The 27,749-nt window shown below is 32.9% G+C and overlaps 1 protein-coding gene across 7 annotated transcripts in view; it reads right to left on the reverse strand.

Annotated features, from left to right (window-relative positions):
* Nucleotides 1-1,195: 1,195 nt before the first annotated feature.
* Nucleotides 1,196-27,749, reverse strand: part of CADPS (calcium dependent secretion activator) — a 943,138-nt gene continuing 916,584 nt past the window's right edge. For all 7 annotated transcript variants that reach the window (XM_053720994.1, XM_053720992.1, XM_053720993.1 and 4 more), the window contains 2 exons: nt 7,491-7,595; nt 1,196-2,365 (listed from right to left, as the gene is read on the reverse strand). In XM_053720994.1, coding sequence (XP_053576969.1) covers nt 2,186-2,365; nt 7,491-7,595 — 285 coding nt within the window. In that variant the 3' untranslated portion in view covers nt 1,196-2,185. The remainder of the gene's footprint in view (nt 2,366-7,490; nt 7,596-27,749) is intronic.

Raw genomic sequence — 27,749 nt, forward strand, 5'->3', positions numbered from 1 at the left:
AATACACTATTTCAGAGCAAAAGAGGAGAAATACTTTAATATTTTAGCCTCCTCATTAACTATAAATGCTTTTACTATTTTGCACAGTTGCTTTATCAGTTATATATTTTTCATACAAGCAATAGCACCACTTAAAGGGACATGAAACCCACATTTTTTTTCAGCATTGAGGTAGAGCATTTCATTTTAAACAAGTTTCCAGTTTACTTATATTATAACATTTGCTTCCAGGTAAATGTCTGGAGCCACCAATCAACAGCTAGCTCTCAGAAGTGCATTGTTGCCCCTGAGCCTATCTAGGTGTGCTTTTAAGCAAAAGGTACCAAGAGAATGAAGCAAATTTGATAACAGATGTAAATTAGAAAACTGTTTAAAATGAACTGATAAAAAAATGATTAGTGGGTATAGAAAAAAAATGCCCTATATTAGAAAGACAGTTTCATTTTTGGCCATATGAAATTTTTCTTTTTGATTATCTGTTGCTGAATGTAGGACACATATAGGAAAGTTGCCCACCTGATGTAGTCCAAATGCCTCATGACAAAAGGATACAGGTGGTATGCCAATCATGTACAAAGCTGGATTGGCCTACCAGGATACCAGTAGATTTCCCGGTGGGCTGCAGCAACTGGGCCTGGAAATCTACAATTTAAAGGGGTGATTAATAAATGCATTTGGGTTGTAAGGTGCCTATATAACAACAAACGGGGACTTTTATTTAATATAAAGTTATATAATTTGATTCTGAAAAAAAATATTGGGGAAGTAGTATCCCAGTAATCCCCTTCAAGAAAAACAGGGCACGTGCATTCTACTGACTCAGCGGAAAATATGGCTGGTGTTCATATTTTTCCAGGGCTGCTTTTTATTCTCATTCTGGCCCTGATCATGTAGGTAAGCAGAAACTCTACATAAAGCAGATAGTGTTATTGAGCAATAAATGGGAATAATATGATTTTGCATCTTTCATTAAATATTACGACAATAACTCAGTACTGTACAGGTATTTTGTAACTAATAATATTTTATTTTCTTAACCCACTGTGTCTTTGCAGGGTCCCAAGATAAAGATGACATTATTTAGATAATTAAATGCCTGTGACAACTGATTTTTCTAAGGATTATTTAAAGTCAATGTGGATCTCGTTGTAGTAAGCCACTCATCATCTCAGCAAGACAGAAAACAAATAAAGAATTCACTCTTAGGACATCTGAATAGTAATTTATTGAGAAGCCACAGTCCCCACACTTTTACAACTGTAGGCTTTTGTAAGGCAAAAGCAAGATGGATCAACTATTTTACACAAAAAAAAAGCTTTTTGAGGACCCCTGGTGACATGCAATTACTGGTTAAAATGCAATGTACATGGCAGATATAAAAAACAATTGTGAAACACAAAATTAATGTAAATCAAGGTTACAAACTACCGAAATAAGTATTGTATATTATTATAAACACAGTTTATAGTCTAAGATTGTTAATAAAGTTATCTTTTTTTACATATACTCTTTTTTTTTCTTTAAAACCTAAACAAAATGTAACATTTAGACTTCAACATAAAAATTTAGAATTTTTAGGATCTATCTTGGTATGATGAGATTAAACCGTTGTGGTTGTTCAGTACAAATCCACTGATATGTAACCTTTATATAACTAACAGAATGTTCAAGTAAAAGTGTATGATTTACAAATGAGGATTCAGAATGGAATAATTCCCAGGTCTTAATGAATCACCATAAGTAAAACTTATTGGGTGTACCCTCACTCATGTAAAAACAAAGCCTTTTTTCATTCATTTGAGCAGTTTTCATCCACGCAACATAAATGAAATTACTGGAGTTACTCATTGTCACAACAATTTACCATCAACGTATATACATTACAGTAATGAAGCATTGTATACATTTGCTGATAACAGGGAGACACCTAGTATGTTTCCTATATATTTAATTTAACAGTATCAAAGAATGCTGCTCTATATTGCTTATGAACATATAGAAGGTTGGAAACCAATGAACCAAATGTAGGTGCATATCTTCTTATCACACAGCTAAAATGGCAATCATATTGGTAAATTAGTATGGGCATTTTATTAAGAGCTGAAATTTCCCTATTTTGGCTAACAGAATAGCATGCACTGGTTACCAGGCTACAACCAAGTGGAATTTCTAAAAACAAAAATGTTTAATCATCTTCCTCATCTTCTTCATCGCTGTCTTTCATGGTTATTCCTTGCAATCCGCCCCCTTCGCTAACAGAAGCAGTGGCTTCTTCTACAGTAAGTCGGTTTCTGATTGTGTCGTAAGTCTTGCTGTTCAAGGTTGAATCCAGCACACCTTGCAACCGGAAATCTCTGTACGTTTTCTGAAACAAACAGATTGTAATTTCAAAAAATGACACAGATACAAAATATAAGAAACATTCAAGGCCCATATACAGAGATGGCAGAAGCTCTGTTTATTCCAAGAAAATTGTTTGTGACAAGAGGACACAATTTAAGACTGGAGGAAAGGAGATTAAGGGGCATATTTATCAGGCTCGCCAGAAACGCAAGTTATGAAGCAGCGGATTAAAGACCACTGCTCCATAACCTGTCCACCTGCTCTGAGGCGGCGGACAGAAATCGCCAGAAATCAACCCGATCTAATACGATCGGGTTGATTGACACCCCCTGCTAGCGGCTGATTACCCGCAAATCTCCAGGGGGGGCATTGCACGAGCAGTTCAAAGAACTGCTGGTCCAATGATAAATGCCGACAGCATATGCTGTTGGCATTTATCGATGTGCAGCGGACATGATCCGCAATATCGGATCATGTCCGCTCGCACCATGATAATTCGGTCCCTAAATCTCCTGCAAAGGAAATGTTTTGTCACTGTAAGAGGAATAAAATTGTGGAACGCATTACCAAAGGAGGTAGTAAATGCTAATACCTTAGATACATTTAAAATGGTTTGGATATATTTCTGGCTAGAAACATAATTCAGTTAAGTGATTGCTTGTGCTTAAATGGGTCACTTTTTTAAATAGGATTAATTTAAGATCAACTGGATCTTTTTGTAAGTATATTAGATTTGTATAGGTTGAACTCAATGGACTTCTGTCTGTTTTCACCCTCATCTACTATGTTACTATGTTTTATTTAAAGTGATATTTAAACAAATTAAAAAAATAAAGAAGTTTGGGATGCATTTAAAAATCAGAAAATAAATATGTTGATAAAATGTTTTCCGCATTAAAAAAGGCAATTAAATTGATTAGAAAAAAAGACTAAATGCATTTATATGTATACAACTGATCCCTAGAGATAAAAGTTTAATTGGCTAATAAGTAAAACTCTCACAGCCATATTTGGCGGTCAAGGACATCTCCATTAAAAAATGTTTAAAAAGTAATTATATTAAGCACCTAAAATCTATTAAAATTAAACACATTTTAAAATATCCTCTTTTAAATGCAAGAAAGAACAAAATAATGCTTTGAAGTTAAGTGCAAATTGTTCAGTCTTTACAATGAGAAACTAGGTTGAGAAAAAAAGCCTGCACTCATTTGTAAAGATATTTTAAGAGATTTTAAGATATTTTAAGAGATCTTTTGATCAATATTTTAAGTAAAAAATGAGTGTAAACATGGAAATCCTATTTTGCCTGCAAAAATAAATAAATAGCCGTTGAAATCAAGACCAATATAAGAGTATGGAGACATGCTGACTGGATTAAATGGACAATGCCTAAAGCACTTATTGGGTGACAGGGACACAACTCTGCAAAACACAGAAGCAAGTGTTGGTTTATTCAGGACAAGACCTTGCAATACATTTCAAAATACTCTTTTTTAAGTGAAGCAAAAAAATGTAATCACAATAGTCACTTAAGGATTGATTAAGAGCTTTAAATTTTGCGTTATAGAACCCCATTTACAAAATTCAGGGAACTTTCATAAATTGATAACTAAGATTCTGGACATTTTATTTTATTCAGGCTACCCCTGTTTTTTGATTAAGTGGTTTAAAAAAAATTCATTTATTAATAAACAAGTATCCAGAACATTAGGCTTTAACTCAAGATATCTAGATAGTTCTGTAACATTTCAAACTAGTAACTAATTAGAAATGGGGCAAAATAGGTGAAAATTAATTTGAAACATTGTTGATGAGAGAGAGGTTTTTAATGCTTCTTTTCACACCAATTTCACTGTAAATGCACTATTTTTACAGTCTTATTCATCTTCTTACTACAATCCATTGACGTCCCTGAAAGGCATAACTTATTACTCAGTTGTTTAATGAGGTGAAGATCCTGTGACATTAACTCTTCAAAGCCAAAATGTACCCCAAATGAACACAATTCCAAGCAGATTTGCATACTTAATTAACCTGTTTCATTTAGTCATTTTATTAATGCTGGATATCTAATATAAAAATGAAATTATTTGAAAATAGTGTATTAATTTTAGTCATGTAATTCAAATGAATAAAAGATATAAATTGTGCTGTCATCAAGAGTCATATGGTAATATTTGTCATAGGATTTTATTTAGCTTATATTAGATAAACAGAACATTTATGAGGATTGTTCATCTAAAAGTCCTCAGAAGGCCTGCTAATTATTTCTATTTTAAAACAGCAGTAAAAGCTGTGACTTTGGGAAAAATGATTAAGGGGTAGGAGAAAGGTGAAGCTCTATCATCTATCTATCTATCTATCTATCTATCTATCTATCTATCTATCTATCTATCTATCTATCTATCTATCTCTCTGTCTGTCTGTCTGTCTGTCTATCTATCTCTCTGTCTGTCTGTCTATCTATCTATCTATATATCTATCTGTCTCTCTTTCTGTCTGTCTATCTATATTATACCTAAGATAAATATATAGACAGACTTAGTTGGCTATTTTATTTCTATATCTATCAATATCTATGTTTATATCTTGGCATATAAAATGTGGAGACAAAAATCTGTCTTTAGATAACAGAATATAAAGAGGAAAACTACCATCCTTGGCTAAAAAAAAAAGAAACTGAAAGAATATACATTAAATGAATAAAGATAATTCATTAAGGATTCTACTTTTCTTTTTATTTAAAACAGGTGTAGACTATAGTCCTATATATTAAAATGAAACTGGACATTTAAACAAATGTTTACTTTTATCTGTGTGACTTATAATTTGATTAATAAATGTCATCCATTTATAGTGAGGGTACTCTTGTAGCAAAGCAGAAGATGTTGAAAGAAGACAACAAGTTAATTGACCTTTTATAATTATTAAAAACTGACAGTAATACCATAAAAATACCTACCAAGTGATCATAATCTTAGCTTCTATTTTTACCCAACAATATATCTAGGCCCTTTTTAAAGTTATCTACTATATTGGTAGTCACTTCTTTCTCAGCAAAGAGGTCCACAGTTTGATTGTTCTTACAATTAAAAAAAAATTACGAGAGATTAAATTGCCCTTCGTCCAATCTTAAACTGTGACATCTGATCAGAAATAATGTTGTTTATTTTGGAACTGAACAAAATTTGAGTTTCCCTCAGTGGCAATGATCTTTGATCTATCAATTTTACACAAAATATATACATTTTTCACAAACCAGAACTTGCTTGCAACTTTTGTTGAAAATGTGCAAATTGAATTTAATGAGTCTATCCATATTCTGTGGCACTATATTATCCAGAGACATTGAAATGCGTAAGGAGTTGCAATATTAAATGCATAATAACCTAAACGTTATTATTATCGGTTATTTGTAGAGTGCCAACAGATTCAGCAGAGCTAAACTCCAGGAAATATGAGACAGGTATGGAAAGTTTCAAACCCATACAAATTCAAATGGATGCAACTTTTTTAAATGTATAAAAATTCCCAACTGCTTTAAAATACTAATTTCCTGCCCATAATATACATGGCGACACAACAACAGTTTATTAATCAACTTATACTGAAAAAGATGGACTGCTGACATACTTCATTTTATTCATGGTAATAAATTACTATGGGTTTGTATTGGCATCAAAAACCTTTCATTTAAAACTTAAAAAAGCAGTCTTTAGCACTGAGTAGTTAAAAGGTGTATAACCATTGGACAAATGTTGCATGTGTAACTATGAAAATATGTAAGGTCTACCTATCTATCAAATACCTAGTCAAATTTAAATTTGTATTTTGACAATCAAAATTCTTTATTATTTATTATGAATTTGTTAAACTTGCATAATATGACAAACAATCAAGATATGTATTATTATGTGCTAAAATAAAATACGTTTTTAAAAGTGCATCACAGAGATAATAGAGAACTCTCACTGCCCACAGACTTGCGTCTAAAATGATCTATGACAAAACATCTAATCATAAACAAGGCCAAGCTAATCAGAAAAAGAAATCTTATGTCAATTCAGTCACAAATCTATGTGTCATTATTATCATTGCGAACTCAATGCGTAAAACTATGCCTGTATAATTAATATATCCATTAATTCTACAAGCCAAAGACCATACAAGCATTAAAGTACGCATTAAAGTATGCGTTAAAATATTTTATGGGGTGACCTGTATTAATAGTATACACCAAGTGTGTGTAAACCTAACAATTAATTCTTATTTCAATGAAGGACTAAAACCTTTTTGAAATTCTTGAGACATTACAATTAAATGTACTAATAATATTTAATTGGTAGATTTAGAGAACAAACTGTGGTCATGCTCTCCTATTTTTAATGACTTGAAATGACTAGAGTGAGATACAGTTATAAATATTTTAAACAAACAAAAAGGACAAAATGACATAGTATAAACCTCCTCTGCCTTGTTTTATGGTAAATCACAGTGATTTCACACTGAAATAATTATCATTTGTCCAAGACACGCATACACAGGAATAAAAATATACTTGCAGGGTATGTTATCTCACCCATGTGATCTCTTGTGGTTCAGTGTAAATACCCATTGTAAGAGAAACTACTTCAGTTAATTATAAGAACAATATCAATTTGCATTTTGTTTAATGATTGCAGAATACATTAAAACATGCTGTGAAGGGATATTTGCATCAGAATAAAATACGGAAGCATTTTCTTTCCTGATTAAACCTGCCTTTCTATTTATTTATTTTTTAAATAGCAATGATAGGCTATTTAAAAAAATATATATAGCAATTATATTTTAAACATTTTTTTTCTCTATGTCAATCATTATATGATGTATTTTTAATTAATTTTCTCATACAAAATAAAATAAAATTATATTCAATGCTTTGTGGCTTAAAGACTATGACATATTCATAAAATAATAATAAAAAATAATAATGTAAATATAAAAGATGCTGAATAAAATAAAAATATTTGGCAATACAAATTTTACCAAAAAATATTTGGATAATTTGCCTATGTTTTCAGAATATATTTTGTCCAAATGCTAAACTATTAGATATATAATATTATTTTACAAGAAAACTTACATATCATTAGAAAGCTATTTACCTTCACCATCCTAATAAGTGTTTTCAGTTGATAAATATGAAGTTGTAAATCCATACGATCCGTCAGCCAGGTGCAAACAACATTCATTGAGCTGGTATACCATTGCTGAAAAAGAGAAAAACAATTCTCCAGACATACAATAACATCATCAGTGCTGTTTCTTCACAATTCTCCAGCAGAATATGGCAACATTACCATTAGCTTTGTTCTTACTTCATTAGAATGGTTAATGACACTTTGCCAAAAAGTTTATAAAATTCCCTAAAATACTGAAAACCCCCACAATATTTGTTTTATGATTGAGCTAGATTTTTTTAGTGTATTTTTTAAATTGAAAACAACAACAAACAAAAAAATCTATTGAACAATTAAAGATACATCAAACTTACCTTTTCTCAAAGTTCCAATTCCTAGACTTGAGACCCTTTTTATATGGAATTTGTACATGTTTGATCTTAAAAAAGGTATTATTTAATCATATAATATTTTCCTACTTTCGATGTACCAAATAACAAGTTCAGTGTTAAGTACAACAATATTATTTTGCATATGGGACATCTATACTTCAAAATAGTATAATAATAGAAACAACAAATACACATGAACTTTTATTAAGCTGTTGAAATATTACTTCCCGCTAAGCGGGTTCATTTTGCTTCTTGCCTGTGAAAAATGCTAGAAGCTCTGTCACTGCAGACTGCCACCCCTGCAGAGCAGGAAATCTCTGGTGCACTTTATTTGGAGTATACTGTTCAGATATTCATATTTCATCTGTGCTTAGAAACATTGTAGCACTTTTAAAATGTATTTATGCACATACAATGCCTCATTCCAAAAAATAAAGCCCTTTAATTTTTATATATATATATATATATACTCTTCTGTTTGTGAAAGGGTGAATTCAGAATTATCTGTCAGAATTTTACAGGCAGATTTCTAAAAATATCAGTCTCCCAATATAATTCACAATGGATGACTGACAGGTAAGTTAATACAATTGGTTAAACCTAAGTTTATTCTCAATAATTGTTAAGGCCATAGTATCTCTGATGATCTTTTTGGCTTTAAAATTGTAAACCATACTATTAATTTAGTTAAACTACTCCCATTTCAGCATGTTGAAAAAGAAAATGCAGAAACATGTAAAACCAAAAGTAAGATACATTTCCATAGTTACATCAAAATTAATTGATTTGAGATTTTATATATATATATATATATATATATATATATATATATATATATATATATCCTAAAAACATAAATATTGAATTAAATTAAATATTGAATTTAATATGAATTAAATAAATAATTACTATATTTTCATCTTCAACATTATTTAGTTAATGATACACCTTTCATAAAAAGTAAATATTTTGCTCAGGCTCATACATGGCTGATAATACAACAAAATATATTAAACTATTAAACTACATTTTAACACACACACACACACACATATATATATATATATATATATATATATATATATATATATATATATATATATATATATTGGCACCTTTGGTGGAAATAAAATCAGTGATAGTAATGTACATTTTCTAATTACGTACCATCACAGAGAATTTAATATGATCATCTATTTTACATTACAAGGCTTACTTTGGCTAAATACTTAACTAAAATAATCAACAATACTAGTGAAATTTAAATTGATTGGTAATCTTAAAGGGACAGTCTAACACAAAAACAAAAGAAAAACTCTGTTCATTAGGGTGTTTTACTTTGAATTTGTTTCCTGTTTCTCAATAACCTCTGCTAAGTGGTTAAATATTCAGTCAAAGTCTATTAACTTTCAGACCCCTATGCTGCTCATAATAAAGAAACTATTGCTGATTGGAGCATTCCCCATTCCTGATTGAATGGCCAGTAGAATCCCAATCTGTAGCGGTAAGTAAGTACATTCAATCTATTCCATTCCATTAGATATATTTTTGTATAAAAAGTTAAATTAAATTTTTTGGATCTTGGTCCTCTTTTCTAAAACATTCAATCCATTAGAAGTCCTGGTGTTTAGATTAACATGCAATCCAACCAGGACATTTGGTCAGATCACTCTAAGAATTCTTCAGACTTGCACAAAAGCAAATAATACATGGTCAAAGTGAAAGGAAAACATGGCCGCCAAATGACTCCATTTTGATGTTGACTATCTAATGCAGCTTTAGTCACAGAACTATTCATACTGATGACTTGTGCAATTTCATATTTTTTTTATAATTTTGAAGCTGCCATTTTTCAAATGTCTAAATTCATAAAAGAAACCATTAACATACTTTTAACTTGCTATGAAACCATCATGCTTATCAAAATAAAAACAAACTAAGTTAAATATTAAAATAAATATATATATATTAAAAAAAACAATATATGCCACGTCACAAAAGACAAAGGGGCATATTTATCAAGCTTCGTATGGAGCTTGATGCCCCTTGTTTTCAGCGAGCCTTCTAAAGACCGCTGCTCCATAACTTGTCCACCTGCTCTGAGGCCGCAGACAGAAATCAACCCGATCGGTTGATTGACACCCCCTGCTAGTGGGGCGGCATTACTCCAGCAGTTCACAAGAACTGCTGGTGCAATGATAAATGTTGACAGCGTATGCTGTCGGCATTTATCGATGTGCGGCAGACATGATACACTACTTTGTATCATGTCCGTTCGCACATTGATAAATATGCCACAAAATGTGTATTATGGGCAAAATTAACCTTAGAAAACTCGATTTTAAAATTGATTGATATAGCCTCAAATTTGAAAACCCAGTTGATGCACTTTGAACATCTCTACTGATGAAATGTAATAGACTGCAATACTTGCAAATTGAATTTGTTTTGAGATAAAATGTTCTATAAAAAAAACCAGTATGTTTTTGCACTCCCATGTATATATATTTTAAATGACAATTCAAATAGAAGTTAGGCCAACTTTTAAAATATTAGAAATATTTTCTTATATTTTTGAATAAAGTTACACTGTAGATACAAAAAAAAAATTCCAGTCAGACATGTCTATTTCTATACTGTTGTTTTAGTTACTTGGAATTCCTTTTTTTTTTAACTGGGTAGCAACTAAACAATATTTGACATAAGTAATAAATTCTATACATTTACTTTGTAAATGGTGAATTATAATTTTTAGTAGAAGAAAAAAAAACGTTTCTTCAGTCTAATCAATATGACCAAATAGTTAATACAAAATGTCATGAGTATCTAGTATCAAATTGGTTAATGATGCCCCAAGGCTAAAGATCAGTTCTTTAAAGCGTAATTTAAGAATGGCAAATAATGTATACATGCACTTAATAATTTTATGCAGTGTTACATTTTAGAAAATGGCTTCTTAAAATAATTAAACGATATAATGGTAATTGGATAGCTGTTTGTTTTATGTTTGAATCTAATAATGTCAAAAGGTCCTGTAAATTAAGGTGTTATTTCCCTCTGCATTTTAATTATCATACATGCATAAAATTTCTCATCTGGGTTTTTTTTTCTTTATTTAGTTTTTTTTTATTTGTACCGCCGAATGTTAGTGCCTCTGTATGCATTTGTTTCAAAGTATTTTCCATCTTATGGGAAATGCATGGTGCAATGTTTGCAAAGTTTTTACTTTGAAATCATTTTGGGTACTAAATAATCTTTTAACTTATTTTGCATTCAAAATAATTTTAATGAACAATTTATTTTGTGTGTTAAAAGCATGTATTAAAAGAGATAAATAAATGAACCAACAGATATAGATAAATAGATGAAAAGACAAACAGATAGACAAATTGATAGACAGAAAGACAAAGAGTTAGACAGACAGCTAGATGGACGGATAGACAGACAGATAAACAATAAATACATAATACAGTTATAAACAGATAGGCAATTGGAGATAGATAGATAGATAGATAGATAGATAGATAGATAGATAGATAGATAGACATACTAGTGAACAGACAGGCAGATACAAAAATAAATACAATATAAAATGACAGAGATATATGATAATGGAGATAGAGATAGATAGATAGATAGATAGATAGATAGATAGATAGATAGATAGATAGATGATAGATTATAGATAGGAATACAAACAGGCAGATAAATGATAAATAGATAGCAGAGCAATAGACAGAGAGAGAGACTGACATAGATAGATACAATATATAGATATAGATGATAGATAGATAGATTGATAGATAGATAGATAGATAGATAGATAGATAGATAGATAGATAGATAGATGATAGATAAATAGATAGACAGACTGTAGGTAGATAGATATAGATAGACAGGCAGGCAGACGGGCAGACAGACATATAGGCACATATACAATTACATAATGCTCTGGAATATTTAAAAGAGTATTTTATTTGTTATATACTAGAGCTATTTTTTTACACAGATATGCTTTTACTTTATAATGTAAAGTAACTTTAGAAAAATATCTGAAACCAATTTAGCAGACCTACAATTATTTTTCAGGCTTTTCTGTAGCCTTTTATTAGTTAACAAGGTTTTATTCACAACAGGGCATAAAATGATAGATTTAGCTAGCAGGAGTAATACAGTTACATACACTGAATGGAAGGGTCAGTTTACATAACTGCTATGTGGTTTGACAACATCTTTCTCACTTCTGCATGTCTCTTGAAGAGACTATTTGGTCATTAATAAGAGATCATCTTCTGCCTAAATGCACAGACTGAAACAAGCTGGAGCAGGTGTTTATCCACAAGCAGAAAACCTTCATTTATATCTTTGCTAACTGCCTAACAGCTCACATTATCTAGCCCATTTCAAGAAAGTGAAAATTATATAAGAATATTTATTTTAATAACTGTGGTTGCTATGTACAATACATCCTAAAAGTCTTTTCTCCCCAGAGCATAACAAATATTACATGTGAATATATTGAGAATTTTTAATATATTATAAAGTTTACAAATCACTGTAAAGGTAATTGTAGACAGTGATACTGAAAAAAAGTTTAATAGATTAGTTACTGCGCATATCAATAACAAAATATTTATCCCTTTAGGGGAAAAAAATAGTTTAAAAGCTCTACGCCTAACTTTTTTTTAATTAATAAGCCAGCTAGTAAAATAAGTTTAGTAGTATCGATGTATAATTAAAGGGATACTAAAGCCATTTTTTTTTCTTTCATGGCTCAGATAGTGCATGCAATATTAAGCAACTTTCTAATTTACTCCTTATGAGCTGGACCATTTTTTGGTCAGCACCTGGGTAGCGCTTGCTGATCCAGGTGCTGAACCTAAAATGGGCCAGCTCCTAAGCTTTACATTCCTGCTCTTCAAATAAAGATAGCAAGAGAACAAATAAAACTTAATAATAGGAGTCAATTAGAAAGTTGCTTAAAATTGCATGCTCTATCTGAATCATTAAAAAATGCATTTGGGTTTAGTATACCTTTAAGGAAGGTAGTGTTGATGGTACACCTAAATGTGTATCCAAGCAGATGAAATGCAGAATAAACTTTTAAAATACAGCTTTATCTATCTATCTATCTATCTATCTATCTATCTATCTATCTATCTATCTATCTATCTATCACTATCTATCATCTATCTCTCTCTCTATATCAGTCAAAACACAGATCTATCCTGAATCGATGCACTACTCAATTAAGGTTTTAGGTTTAAAAACAGATATGGAAATGACAGCCTAGACAAACCATGAAAGATCATCTGGTCTATCCAATTTTAAGCATTGTTGTAGACCTGTTTTACTATTCTAAGCATTTTGGAACAGAATTGAACCTCACAAAACAGAGCAAATAACCTTTTATGTGCTTATGAGACTGAATAACTAGCTATTATAATGCTGAATAGTATGTTGGCTTGTACTAAAGAGGACCAATTCATATGCTCATTTGCTTGGTGGTTTTTCAATCATTTGGTTTTCACAGGTGGTTGATTGGTTGGTTTAGTGTCTCTTTGGTCTGATTTATTATTATTATTTTGTTATTAAAGGGACATATAAATTATTGGTCAAATGCACAGTAGAACATGTTAAAAAAGCTGCAAACATTTTTTTGCAATAAACTTATTTTAGAAAGTTATCAGTCCTGTAGTAACTTTTAGCTCACATTCAACCCCTTGCATATACATAATAAGGTTACCTACACATGAATGTGCTAGCTTATTGTGAAAGGGGGTGATGTATCACATGACACTAGATGTATGGGGACAATTAAAACATGCCTAAGATCTACTACAAGTCTGGCAAACGTTATCAGTAAAAGAATGACAGCTTCATAATATAATTATATGACAATATGATTCTATTTTTAAAGCCTTTCACGCTTTTATTACCATACAGCACCACACTCAATTACTTTCCATCAGCAGTTAATTTGACCCTTATTTATATTAAAAAATAAATTTGAATTTCCGCATTTTTTTTCCCTGCCGGATATTTCTTTTAGCTAATGAACAAAGTGCTATGAAACATAAAGTAGCAGATATAACATACTTGTCTCTGAATATATAAATTTGCAAAAATTGATATGAATAAATCTTCAACTTACACACTTGATTGTGTCACATTTTAGCAATAACTGTGCTGGGTTCCTCTGATCTCGAGGAGGTGGTGTCATTACACGTACAGGAGAACATCTGCAAACTCGGTTTCATTTTGTTAAGATTTCAATAGTAACATGACCTCCTGCTCTTTGCTAAGAACCTAGAGTTCACACTCGCGGTTTACATGTTACAGGAAGCTAGTACTCTCCCTAGGGGTGCTGAAAGCAAAACCTTGCCAGCCAGATGCAGCCTAGCCTCCTAATTTACCTGAAGAAGCTTTCTACAGCATTCAAAAGCTCAAATACTAGTAGACTTAAAGGTCTTTGTAAATGGTAGGACAAAACTAGGAATGCGTATGGGGCTGGGATAACAGCGGGGAATCAGAGGGATTACATGCAACCTGTGACTCTGCCTCTTTCTGCCTTTGCTGGTTGATTTTCTTTTTTTTTGTGTGAACAAGTGCTATCCAACAGATTGAAGCTTACATAAAGGCCTGGGATAGTGCGCGAACACCCCGCTGTGCCTCAGCTGTGCTTGCAATTAGCAATAGGCATGAAATGATTATTGTTGTGGTTTTTGATAACAATCTGAAGTGACAAGTTTTATGAGGGAAGTTCTAGAGAGATATTTTTTTTTTTAGCTTTCTTTCTTTTTTTTTTATTTTATTTTTCCACATCCTCTACAACATTCTATTTTTCTATTTTATATCTTTAAAGAAAAGTCTGAAAGTAAAAAAAAAAAAAAAAAGGAATATTTATTGTTTGAGTTTGTTATTCCTAGATGGTCTGTTGGGTGTTAGAAATACCTATTTGTCTCAAATTAGCAAAGAGTTTGTATTTAAGGAGTAGAGATTAAGGATATAAAATTGCTCAGCAGGTGACTGCTGGTTGGATTTGGGGGTTGAGAAGTCTTTAAATCTGACTACAAAACATGTTATATTTATAACAAAAGGACAAAGTAATCCTACCTGCTTGGTTTCACCGCTGTTGTTTGTCTATTACTATATGCTTAAATGCTCAGGAGTGCAAAGTTATTGGTGTTCTAACAAATTTCCACAGTAACTCACACTACAGACCTCTTAATTCAATACTAGATTTCCAACTTCAGACGATCTAAACGCTTCACATTTACTTATGTGGCTTGGCAAAACTGAAATCAATTTGCGTTTTCTATTTAGACAAATCAGTATTTAATACAAAGGTAGCATAATACATTTCTATAAAACAAATCAGTATAAGGAATTACAGGATTTTTTTAATTTATCTTTAATTTTATTTATCTATGAGAGATAAAATTTTTAAACAAAAAAAAAACACTTTATAACTAAAGAAAATAAAATACTCAATTTTTTTTTACAAGACATATTATTTGTAATTACAACCTAATTTTGAGCCAGATTACAAATGGCACGCTAACAGTTACGTGCAAGTGAAAAGGGGTTTATCGCGGCTGTTTGGGTGCGTCGGATGTAGCGCTCAAATTACAAGTTGAAAGTAAACACGATCACTTGAGCGCAATTAAAGTTAACGCGGTCAGGATATTGCGTCCTCAGAGCTCTGGTTAAATGTTTTGTGAAACAAAAAAGTGTCACAAAACACATCAAAATATATTGAAAAGTAAGACTAACAACATCTAATAAAACAAATTGCAAGTTATAAAGACTCAAAGATATGAGTTCTCTGGTGTTAGGAAAGAAAAAGGCAGGTAATGGGTTTTAACATAGAGATGCATACATACACGTCTAAATATATATATATATATATATATATATATATATATATATATATATGCGTGTTTTTATGTTTGTACATATGTATTTATATGTGTATATATGTATGTATGTATTTACAGACATATATACACATATAAACACATAAATACATATGTACACACACACACACGTATATATATATATATATATATATATATATATATATATATATATATATATATATATATATATATGTGTGTGTGTGTACATATGTATTTATGTCTTTATATGTTTGTACATATGTATTTATATGTGTATATACAGTATGTATGTATTTACAGACATATATACACATATAAATACATAAATACATATGTACACACACACACACACACACACACACATATATATATATGCATTTGAGCCCTTTGCAGTTAAATAGATGAAAACATGAAAAAACATATTTATGCAATATTCATAATAAACTGTTATAGTGTGTATTTACTGTAAATATTTCACATTCCAATGTTCTGCACATAGCAGAATATGTTATATGTATTTATAAATAGATATGCCTATATATATATATATATTTATTTATATATATGCCTATGTATATATCTCTACCTATATATACATATATATATATATATATGTGTGTGTGTGTGTGTGTGTGTGTGTGTGAAGAACATTGGAATGTGAAATATTTATATTTTCATGTCAGGTTAGAGCACTTGAGAATATGCGATCGAGTTTGGGCATCAGTAGATTTTTCCACTTTTTTTGCTCCATTGATTTCTATGAGGGAATACATTAATGCATTAATAATATTCTAACTTTGGATTTTTGCGTGCATCGGGTTAGCAGGGGTGAAAACTTTTTACTTTCAATTTGTAATAAGAGTGCTAAAAAGCTTACTTCTAGCAGAGTTAGCTTGAGTGGGAGCGCTAAATACCGCTCCACTTGTAATCTTGCCGTCTGTGATTAAGCCTTGCAAAGAGGTTAAACACATAGCTATAGTCCTGCTTTGCAGCCATTTAGGAGTGGTATAAGCATTTATCCTTCAATAACTGGCCTTGCCCTGTCCAGAAGATGTAATGGGTTGCACATGGCTGTACTGGGACCAAAAATAGGCCGAGCAGCCCTCTCCCCTTTTGTTGTATAATTATACACCAAAACTGACACGCATAATGTACTAGTTTGATTTACAAAAACATTTAAAGTTTGTAATTTTCCTCTATCACTGTATTTTCTTAATGTATTTTAAACTGGTTGTAATTAAATAGTAAAAAAGTGAAATGTAATAATAAATGGAAGCTATTGAAGTTCACATTTAAATCAAGAATAACCACTTATTGCTCATCAGCCTGTGTAGTCAGAGTTACTCAAAATAACAGGCAAATTTACGGAGGTGGGAGCGGTCCTGACTTGGTTCACAGACACAGCAAGGACATGAGAGGCAGGACAGGGCACTGAATCATGACAAATAATAATGCTGAAAACAGGTCCTGACCCACAACTGGCTTTGGACCACCAGGCAAATGCCTTGTATTCCCTATATTTAATCCACGCCTGATTTTGCGGGTTCTAATCAAGGATTTTAGTTTGTGGAGGTTAAACAACGTTATAAAAGGGAATTTATACAAAAATTGCTAATTTTTAAGCCCTTGAAGGCTGCCACTTATCACATTTTATAGTTTTTTTTCACAGCTAGAGGGCGTTAGTTCATGTTTGTCTTATAGATAACATTGTGCTCACTCCCATCAAGTTATTTATAAGTCAGCACTGATTGGCTAAAATTCAAGTCTGTAAACAGAACTGAAATAAGGGGGCAGTCTGCAGAGGCTTAGATACAAGGTAATCACAGAGGTAAAAGCATATTAATATAACACTGTTGGTTATGCAAAACTGGAGAATGGGTAATAAAGGTATTATCTATCTTTTTAACAATTCTACAGTTGACTGCCCCTTTAATTTTGAATTCTAACTATGAAGAATGTTTAATTTTTTATGCTACAAGACATCACAAAATACAAGTAATTTACATCTCTCCAAAAACAGTATAGCAATTTAGAATTAGCAATTCAAGCGCAATCAAAATATAGGTTTTGGAACATCTATACAGCACAATGAGATCATCTTTATAAAAAGATGTATGGAATCAAATATTTTAAATAAACTTCTGTGTTCATGACCCTGCTCTCCTGCAGAATGTTTTCAACAAAGCTGATATTCACTCTAAATTGTTTATGATGTTTTGTTTAAAATGTATGCAACCACTGCACTCTTGCTGTGAAATATGTTAAAACCTCATAAATACACAAATATACCAACAATAATTATTTCCATTACTACCATTTGCAAACAAATGTGGTTACATATTCAATTTGAGTTGGTAAAACACAAGACTTTGTAGGTGCAAAACATACTCTAATAAATAAAAATATTTTTCAATCTTTGACTGTAAAATATATCAGCTTGACGGAGTTAAAGGTAACAATTATGTATGAAACTTGGATCTAATAATGGTTTTTACCTGCTGTGAAAATGTAGGGAAAAAGGATTGTTGCAATATTATAGCCAGATAGAATATTTACTTTGTACTCAATGATATTATTTAGTGGGACAGCTAATCTACAGAGCAAGATGTTTGTCTACACAGGTTTTCTAAACTTTTGAGACATTTGCTTAAACTGTAATATATGTAATGTGATCCTACTTGTTTTTAACACACGTCTGACTTTCAACTCTACATTTATATTAACCTTTTATAGGTTTATTAATTATATATTAATACAGCTCTGTTTATGAAGTTGTGGATGTAGCATTTCCACTGCTTCCTAACTGCTCATCTGCCTCATTGGTGGGGTTAAATCACCCCAGACTGATTTTTCCAGAATGATTGACAAGACCTGCTCATACATAACTGATAATGCGAGAGCAGGGGTGGGATTACACAAGAAACTGATTTCTTAATGTTAAATATTGGAAGCAGATGCTCACTTGAAGAAAAAAAAACCTGACAGACAAATTTTCTTGTTGGGAACCTTGTCTACCAGAATTTTAAGTGGGATCCATACTGCTCGATTACAAGTCTTGCGTTAGGGTTAAAAAGCAGCATTGAGAGGTCCCAACGCTGCTTTTTAAAGCCCGCTGGTATTACGAGTCTTGCAGGTACAGGTGTACGGCTCACTTTTGTTTGCGACTCTAAAATACCGCAAATCCACTTACGTCAATTGCGTATCCTATTTTTTCAATGGGATTTTCCTAATGCCGGTATTATGAGTTTGACCAAAAGTGAGCGGTACACCCTCTCCTGTCAAGCCTGGTACCGCATTTGAAAGTCAGTAGTTAAGAGTTTTATACTACGGCGTTAGCCCATAAAACTCTTAACTAAAGTGCTAAAAAGTACACTAACACCCATAAACTACCTATTAACCCATAAACCAAGGCCCCCCCCCCCACATTGCAAACACTAAAATAAAAAATTTAACCCCTAATCTGCCGAACCGGACATCACCGCCACTATAATAAATATATTAACCCCTAAACCACTGCACTCCCGCCCCGCAAACACTAGTTACATTTTATTAACCCCTAATCTGCCGTCCCTAACATCGGCGACACCTACCTACATTTATTAACCTCTAATCTGCCGCCCCCAACGTCTATATTAAATGTATTAACCCCTAAACTTAAGTCTAACCCTAACACCCCCCCAACTTAAATATAATTTTAAATAAATCTAAATAAAACCTGCGATTGTTCTCTAAATTATTCCTATTTAAAACTAAATACTTACCTATAAAATAAACCCTAAGATAGCTACAACTAATAGTTACATTGTATCTATCTCAGGATTTATTTTTATTTTACAGGCAAGTTTGTATTTATTTTAACTAGGTACAATAGTTATTAAATAGTTATTAACTATTTAATAACTACCTTGTTAAAATAAAGACAAATTTACGTGTAAAATAAAACCTAACGTAAGTTACAATTACACCTAACACTACACTATAATTAAATTAATTACCTACATTAACTACAATTAAATAAAATTTAATAAAATTATCTAAAGTACGAAAAACAAAAAACACTAATTTACAGAAAATAATAAAATAATTAAAAAAAATTAAAACTAATTACACCTAATCTAATCCCCCTAATAAAATAAAAAAGCCCCCCAAAATAATAAAAAGCCCTACCCTATACTAAATTACAAATAGCCCTTAAAAAGGGCTTTTTGCAGGGCATTGCCCCAAAGTAATCAGCTCTTTTACCTGTAAAAAAAAGTACAATACCCCCGCCCAACATTAAAGCCCACCACCCACACACCCAACCCTACTCTAAAACCCACCCAATCCCCCCTTAATAAAACCTAACACTAACCCATTGAATATCACCCTACCTTGAGACGTCTTCACCCAACTGGGCAGAAGTCCTCAACAAAGCCAGGCGAAGTGGTCCTCCAGACGGGCAGAAGTCTTCATCCAAGCCGGGCAGAAGAGGTCCTCCAGACGGGCAGAAGTCTTCATCCAGACGGCATCTTCTATCTTCATCCATCCGGAGCGGAGCGGGTCCATCTTCAAGACATCCGATGCGGAGCATCCTCTTCTGTCTTCATCCGACGACTAAATGACGGTACCTTTAAGTGACGTCATCCAAGATGGCGTCCCTTCAATTCCGATTGGCTGATAGAATTCTATCAGCCAATCGGAATTAAGGTAGAAAAAATCCTATTGGCTAATGCAATCAGCCAATAGGATTGAAGTTCAATACTATTGGCTGATTCAATCAGCAAATAGGATTGAGCTTGCATTCTATTGGCTGATTGAAACAGCCAATAGAATGCAAGCTCAATCCTATTGGCTGATTGCATCAGCCAATAGGATTTTTTCTACCTTAATTCCGATTGGCTGATAGAATTCTAGGATGACGTCACTTAAAGGTACTGTAATTTAGTCGTCGGATGAAGACAGAAGAGGATGCTCCATGTCGAATGTCTTGAAGATGGACCCGCTCACCATTACCGACAAAAACTCGTAATTTAGTCGATAGTTTGTATTTTAATATATACATGGCTAATTATATTTTAATGTTAACACTGATTTATATGTGTGTGAATATATACATACAAATGTGTGTGTGTGTGTATATATATATATGTGTGTGTGTTTAATGTTCATAATTGTAAACTACTCATACATCTATTTTGTTAGGGTAAAGCAATTTTGCTGGATAGAATGAAGGCTGTATCATGTGGGCTTTTCAGATCGTTCTAGAGCATAGGTATTGTCAGGATTTTTTGTTTACTCTTTGGTCCAGCAAATGAAATTCAGAAAGACTCTATTACACTTGTGGTATTGGTGGATAGTGGGATGGAATTGTGGATGCCTGAGCAGTTTGTGGGTACTTCTGAGCAGTCTGTGGGTTGGGTTAAAGGAAATCCTGAAAACCAGGGCATATGACTGACTCAGCAGGAAAGTGCTCAGAATCAAGAACTGTCCTACACAAATCCAGATAGAGTTTTTCATTTTGTTTTATTAGTTTATGCTTTAAGGCTTTCAATGCATTTTTGTGATGCCTGTAAGAGACAGGGCTGCCACTAGAGGGTGACAAGCAAAACTGGCATAAGGGGTCCAGTGAGCTTAGGGGCCCGTCTAGGCCCTGATCCCCAGAGTAATTTGATTCTGTGTAGAAGCATTATTGTCAGGAGCGGCTGATCAGACTGCTAGTGCAGTGCATACTAGCATTACATAGGGTGGGCAGGCCATATGTTTAGAGATAGGACTGGGACTGCACGGGAAACTCTGAGAGGGCTTGCTGGCACTGGTACAGGATGTCAACAGTAGGTGTAACTGAGTCAGATAGTTGGCTGGATTGTGGTGCTGTGTGCTAATTTTGGAAGTAGGTTGGCTAGCCTGGCCCAGGCTTGGCTAGCAATAGTTATGCAGGGTAACAGTGAACTGCCCATATATATATATAGTATACATTGTACTCTATTGCACTTGTTCCTTGCATTAGAGCTATAATAATTAATAAAAAAGCAGATATGTTTCCCAGAGGCAGATCAAAAAGGCAATTGAAGAGAATAGCCAGCAGATGAGACATTCTTGGTCAGCAAACAGACAGAAGGGAGTGGAGCTAAAAGTCCCCTTTTTGGGGTTAATTGCAAACATTTTGCTTGGGATGATGGACTGTAGAAGTGCTGGTGCTCTTCAACCACATACAACATACAATTTACAGAATGCATAATAATATAGATTGAGCAGCACTTTCTGTATATTAAAGTATAAAATATGCTCACAGCAAGTTTCAGTTCACATGCTTACTTGAATACAGTAACTAATTTCTAGGAGATTAAGGGCCAGATTACAAGTGAGGCGCTATACCACAGCACGTAAATGTGACACATGTTAAATAACCAGCCATTACAAGTGGCTGCTTAACGCGACCTCCAGCTCGAAGGGACACTGAACCCAATTTTTTTTCTTTCGTGATTCAGATAGAGCATGCAATTTTTAGCAACTTTCTAATTTATTCCTATTATCAATTTTTCTTCATTCTCTTGCTATCTGTATTTGAAAAAGAAGGCATCTAAGCTTTTTTCTTGTTTCAGAACCCTGAACAGCACTTTTTTTTTATTGGTGGATGAATGTATCCACCAATCAGCAACGACAACCCAGGTTGTTCCCCAAAAATGGGCCGGCATCTAAACTTCTTGCATTTCAAATAAAGATACCAAGAGAATAAAGAAAAGTTAATAATAGGAGTAAATTAGAAAGTTGCTTAAAATGTTATGCTCTATCTGAATCACAAAAGAAAAAAATTGGGTTCAGTGTCCCTTTATGTTTTAACTTTGCACTAAGCGCAATTAATCAGAGGTCAGACTTCTGGTTAAAAATAAAAAAGTTGCCCCAATTGTCCCTAAAATAAAGACAGTACAGTAACATAACATAAATTTATCAGCATTTTGACTTTTAAAAAATAACTGCACAACGCAGTTATAAGCAGTTAAAGTGAGGGGATGTGGGTTAAAAAAATGGCACCTAAAGTGCCTTTATATAGGAGTCAATGTGGAACTGTGTTGCTTATATAAGAGTATACATATATATTTATTCATTGCTGCCCAACGCTACGTGAGTTGCCCCTTGCGCTGCCAAAGATGTTTGTGTACGGCTGCGACATGAAAACGAGGCTCCCATTGCAGCCTAAGGAAGTGTGCTCCCATGAGTGCTTGGCTTCTAGAAATGCAAATGCAAGCTCGCGTTCACATTGTACCTTACTTGTAATTCCAGCTCACATTTATGTGCTGTGGTATTCCCAAGTTAAGTGCACATATTGTGCTTGCGTAAACGCAAATGTGCGCTTAACTTGCAATCTAACCCTATATTGTGTATGTGTGTACTGTATATATAAAGTTAAAGCAGTCTATAGCACCCTATTTCCTTGCATTAGCTCTAAAATAATAATAATAGTAATTTAAAAAAAATTAGCAGCTATATTATCTGTTAATTTTTTCATGAAAAATTATGCAGATTTGTAACAAAAAATTGGATGCCTTAATCAGCAGTTTATTTAACTGTTACTGATGGTTAAAGTGGCTAACCATTAATATAGCTGCTAATTAAGGCCATCAATGTAAATACATTTCATACATTTTCCCCAAAAGTACATTATAGATAAGTTTTATGTCAAAGGTTTTATTACACCAGAAAAAAACTCTTAGGGGCCGATTTATCAAGCTTTATCAAGATTTATCAAGCTTGTTTCTAAAGACCGCTGCTCCATAATTGGTCCGCCTGCACTGAGGCCGCAGACAGAAATCAACCCGATCGAATATGATCGGGTTGATTGACACCTCCTGATAGTGGCTGATTGGCCCCGAATCTGCAGGGGGCGGCATTGCACCAGCAGTTCACAAGAACTGCTGGTGCAACGATAAATGCCGACCACGTATGCTGTTGGCATTTATCGATGTGCAGCGGACATGATACGCTACATTAATAAATATACCCCTTAGACTTTAAACATATTTATTAAACACATGCACCTACTATTTACTAAAATGCTATGGTCTATTTTTCACTACAGTTGTAAACTGTGTAATCTGGTGGTCAAAAATAAATAAATCTCCATAGACTTTAATGGGATCCTTTTTATTACCACCAGTATACACATTTAACAGCAGCAATGGAAACTAGGCCTAAATATGTACCCTCGGATTAGCCTCTTTTGTCCCCATCTACTGTAGAAAGTATCCCCAGTATACTAGCAGCATTTTTTCTAGGTAGTATTTGTGATTTATGTATTTTAGTGCTAGCCACTTAGTATTCTCTTTGGGAGGCTGGGAGATAGTTTCTTTTGAAATTAATAGTGATATAGTTATCTAAAAAATTAAATTGTGAGTACCAGTTGGTTTCACCGTTGATATTTATGTGAAGTCTTAAACTACAGGTTCTTTGAGGGCTGTTTGTCAAGATGTCATGGAAACCCATTTTTAGTTTTCACTAATCTCTTGACTAAGAGCCAGTGGCTTGTTTTGGGGGACCGTAACCCACTAAAAGACCAGACATTCTTAGCCAAAATATGAGTGGGAGGAGCCCCTCAAATTTCTATTGGTGGCCCTGGTCCCAAAGATGTGCCAAGATATTAGTGGTGACGAGATAGATGCTACTCTACTGATTAGAAGTGGGTTGATCCATATTTTCCTATATTACATATGAAAGAGCATCTGTCAATTTTCTTATTTTTTATGTGAAGAAAAGGTTCAGTAAAAGCTATTTAAATTTAAGGTAAAACAAACAGAAAGTGTCTGGGACTTTATTGCTCATTGGCTGATAGTGAGTGCTCCCATATTTTTATTGTATAATATCTCTTTAACCCCTTCCCTACAGGGAATTTCAGAGAAAACTTCCCCAAAGTACTGGAGAATTTTAGCATTTTTACTGTCACACCGTTTAAACAGAAATAGAGCTTTTGATTTTTTTTATTTAAAACTATATATATATATATATATATATATATATATATATATATATATATATATATATATATATATATATATATATATATATATATATTGGCCCATTTTGGTATATTTGATGCCACTATTTATTGTTAACTTTTTCACAAAATTTTCGTTTTTCACTGAAATGATTTACACAAAACTACTGCAGTCATATGACAAATGGTTGTAAAAGCTTCTCTGGGATCCCCTTTGTTCAGAAATAGCAGATATGCATGCTTAGCCATTGCTTTTTGGCAATTAGAATGCCATTGTGCACCTAAATTTAAATTCCTGGCAGTGAATGGGGTTAATCAGTTAGCTTGTAAGGTTTATTTTTGATGTAGTGTAGAGCAGTGTTTTTCAACCAGTGTGCCGTGGCACACTAGTGTGCCGTGAGAGATCCTCAGGTGTGCCACTGCAGACTGACAACAGTGTGACATATTTCTTAAACTTTGCTTGTTTTTTACTCCCAGTGCAGGGGTAGTTTGTAGGAGGCATGGCATAACAGCACAATACATACAGTATGTGTGTGTTTGTGTGTATGTGTATATATATATGCTGTATTAGGCTACATTGTGTGATTTTTTTTTAAATTTTGGGATGGTGGTGTGCCACAGGATTTTTTAATGTAAAAAAGTGTGCCACGGCAAAAAAAAGGTTAAAAATCACTGGTGTAGAGATTATCTTCCCACCTGATACCTCCCACTCTTTTCCCTCCCTCATCCTCCACTGGTCACCACCATCTTAGGTACTGGCAGAAGGACTTTCAGTATGCAGTTTAGGGCATACACACAGATTTTTTAAATTATTTTTGCAGTGTAGTGACTCTCTCCTCAGCCCTCTCACCTCGCTGATCCCCCCAAAAAGCTATTTAACCCTCGCCCTCCTACTAGTGGCAGTCATCTGAGGTACTGGCAGCTATCTGCAAATACCCGTTTTTTTTATTTTTTTATTTATTTACTTATATATATATATATATATATATATATATATATATATATATATATATATATATATATATATATATATATATATATATATATATTTATTTATATTTCTTTCTGTAGTGCAGTGGTGCCCCCTACCTCCTCCCTTCCCAAGATCATTAGGGTGTAACCCCTTCAAATTCCTATTTTGTCATAGTGTAGCTTCCCATCTCTCCCTTAAAAAAAAAATCTGTAGCATATGGCCCCTCCCACTCCCTCCGCTTCTTTGACGCTCACTCACCCACCTCCCGCCGTTCCTCCCACACTTCCCATCGGCACAAATTGTTGATTGTTACAGACAATGACACACACAGTGTCACTGTCTGTAACGATCTGGCACCAATCATGCTCCGTTACCATATGGAGACAGATGCCTGCAGCTCAGGAACAACAGCTCTCAGCTATCACTTGACATATATAGATATATATAAATAGATATATCAGTCCAAAAATCATCACATATATAGATAAATATTTATTTAGAAATAAATAGAACTTATTTGGTTGCAAAAACATTTTCGCAATATGAAATATTTGCATTTTCATGTACACTTTTCAAGGAGAATATGTCAAGGGCTGTGCGCAACAGATTAGGGTTTTTTTTTCTATTTGTCTTCTCAATTGACTTCTATAGGGAATACGTGAACGTGCAAGCGATTTGTCTGTTTAGATTACGTGGCTTAACGTACACTCAAAATACGTTATTTTGCAACTTAAAATAGCTGTGCAACGCCAAACCCGAAAAAGCCATAACGCATGTGGTGTTTTTACAACTGATTTGCTGTGCAACTTGTAATCATGCCCATTGTAATTAGACTGTCTGCAGTCTTCCAACAGATTAACATATCAACAGTCTGAACATTATTTAAAAAAAAGTATCACCTTGTTTGCTACAATTGTTTTTGAATGGTCAAACTCCACCCACAACTTTCCTTAACTTCCTGGGCTTGAGTCAGGAGATAAAAGAGCTTGCCACTATCATTGTGCTGACAACATCTTCATTCCTTTGACTTCAGCAGAAATAAAACTAACTAACTGCAAATTAGAGAGAACTTTCTGGCAAGGTTAGGCTTATGAAACCTACTATGTGCTGTTTTCAGCCCAGAAAAATCCACAATTCTCATACTTAAAGGGACAGTAAAGTCAAAATTAAACATTAACAATTCAGATAGAGCATGCAATTTTAAACAACTTAACAATTTCTTTTCATTATCAATTTGTTCACAGTCTTTTATGTGCAAAAGTTCACAGAATATATATATATATATATATATATATATATATATATATATATATATATATATATATATATATATATATATATATATATATATACATACACACATCTGTAATTGGCTGATGGCTGTCACATGGCACAGTGGGCAGGGAAACTGAAGCATTTTTTTAAAAAATTTCCCAGAAAACAAACTACTGATCACTTGAAATTCAGAGTAATGTATTGTGCATATGAGGATTATGCAATTCTACGTTATCTAATGGTCTAATGGGACATGAAACCCAATTTTTTTTTCTTTATGATTAAAATAAAACATAACATTTTAAACAATTTACCAATTTACTTCTATTATCAAATTTGCTTCATTCTCTTGGTATTCTATATTGAAGGAACAGCAATGCACTACTGGGAGCTAGCTGAACACATCAGGTGAGCCAATGAAAACAGGCATATATGTACATTGCTGTTCATGAGCCTACCTATTTATGATTTTTAACAAATGATACCAAAAGAACAAAGCAAAATAGACAAAAGAAGTACATTGAAAAGTTCTTTAAAATTGCATGTTCTGTGTGAATCATGAAAGGAAAAAAAATGTTTTATGACCCTTTAAAATTACATCAATAGGGAGCAAAATAAAGAAAAAATATAAAAAAGTTGTTTTATTATGTATAATTAAGCATTTTAATTTACAATCTCAACGTGTTTACTCTCACTTAAAGGGACATGAAACCAATATCCTATCATGATTCAGAT

Source organism: Bombina bombina, chromosome 7, assembly GCF_027579735.1.
Source record: "Bombina bombina isolate aBomBom1 chromosome 7, aBomBom1.pri, whole genome shotgun sequence".
Classification (NCBI taxonomy): domain Eukaryota; kingdom Metazoa; phylum Chordata; class Amphibia; order Anura; family Bombinatoridae; genus Bombina; species Bombina bombina.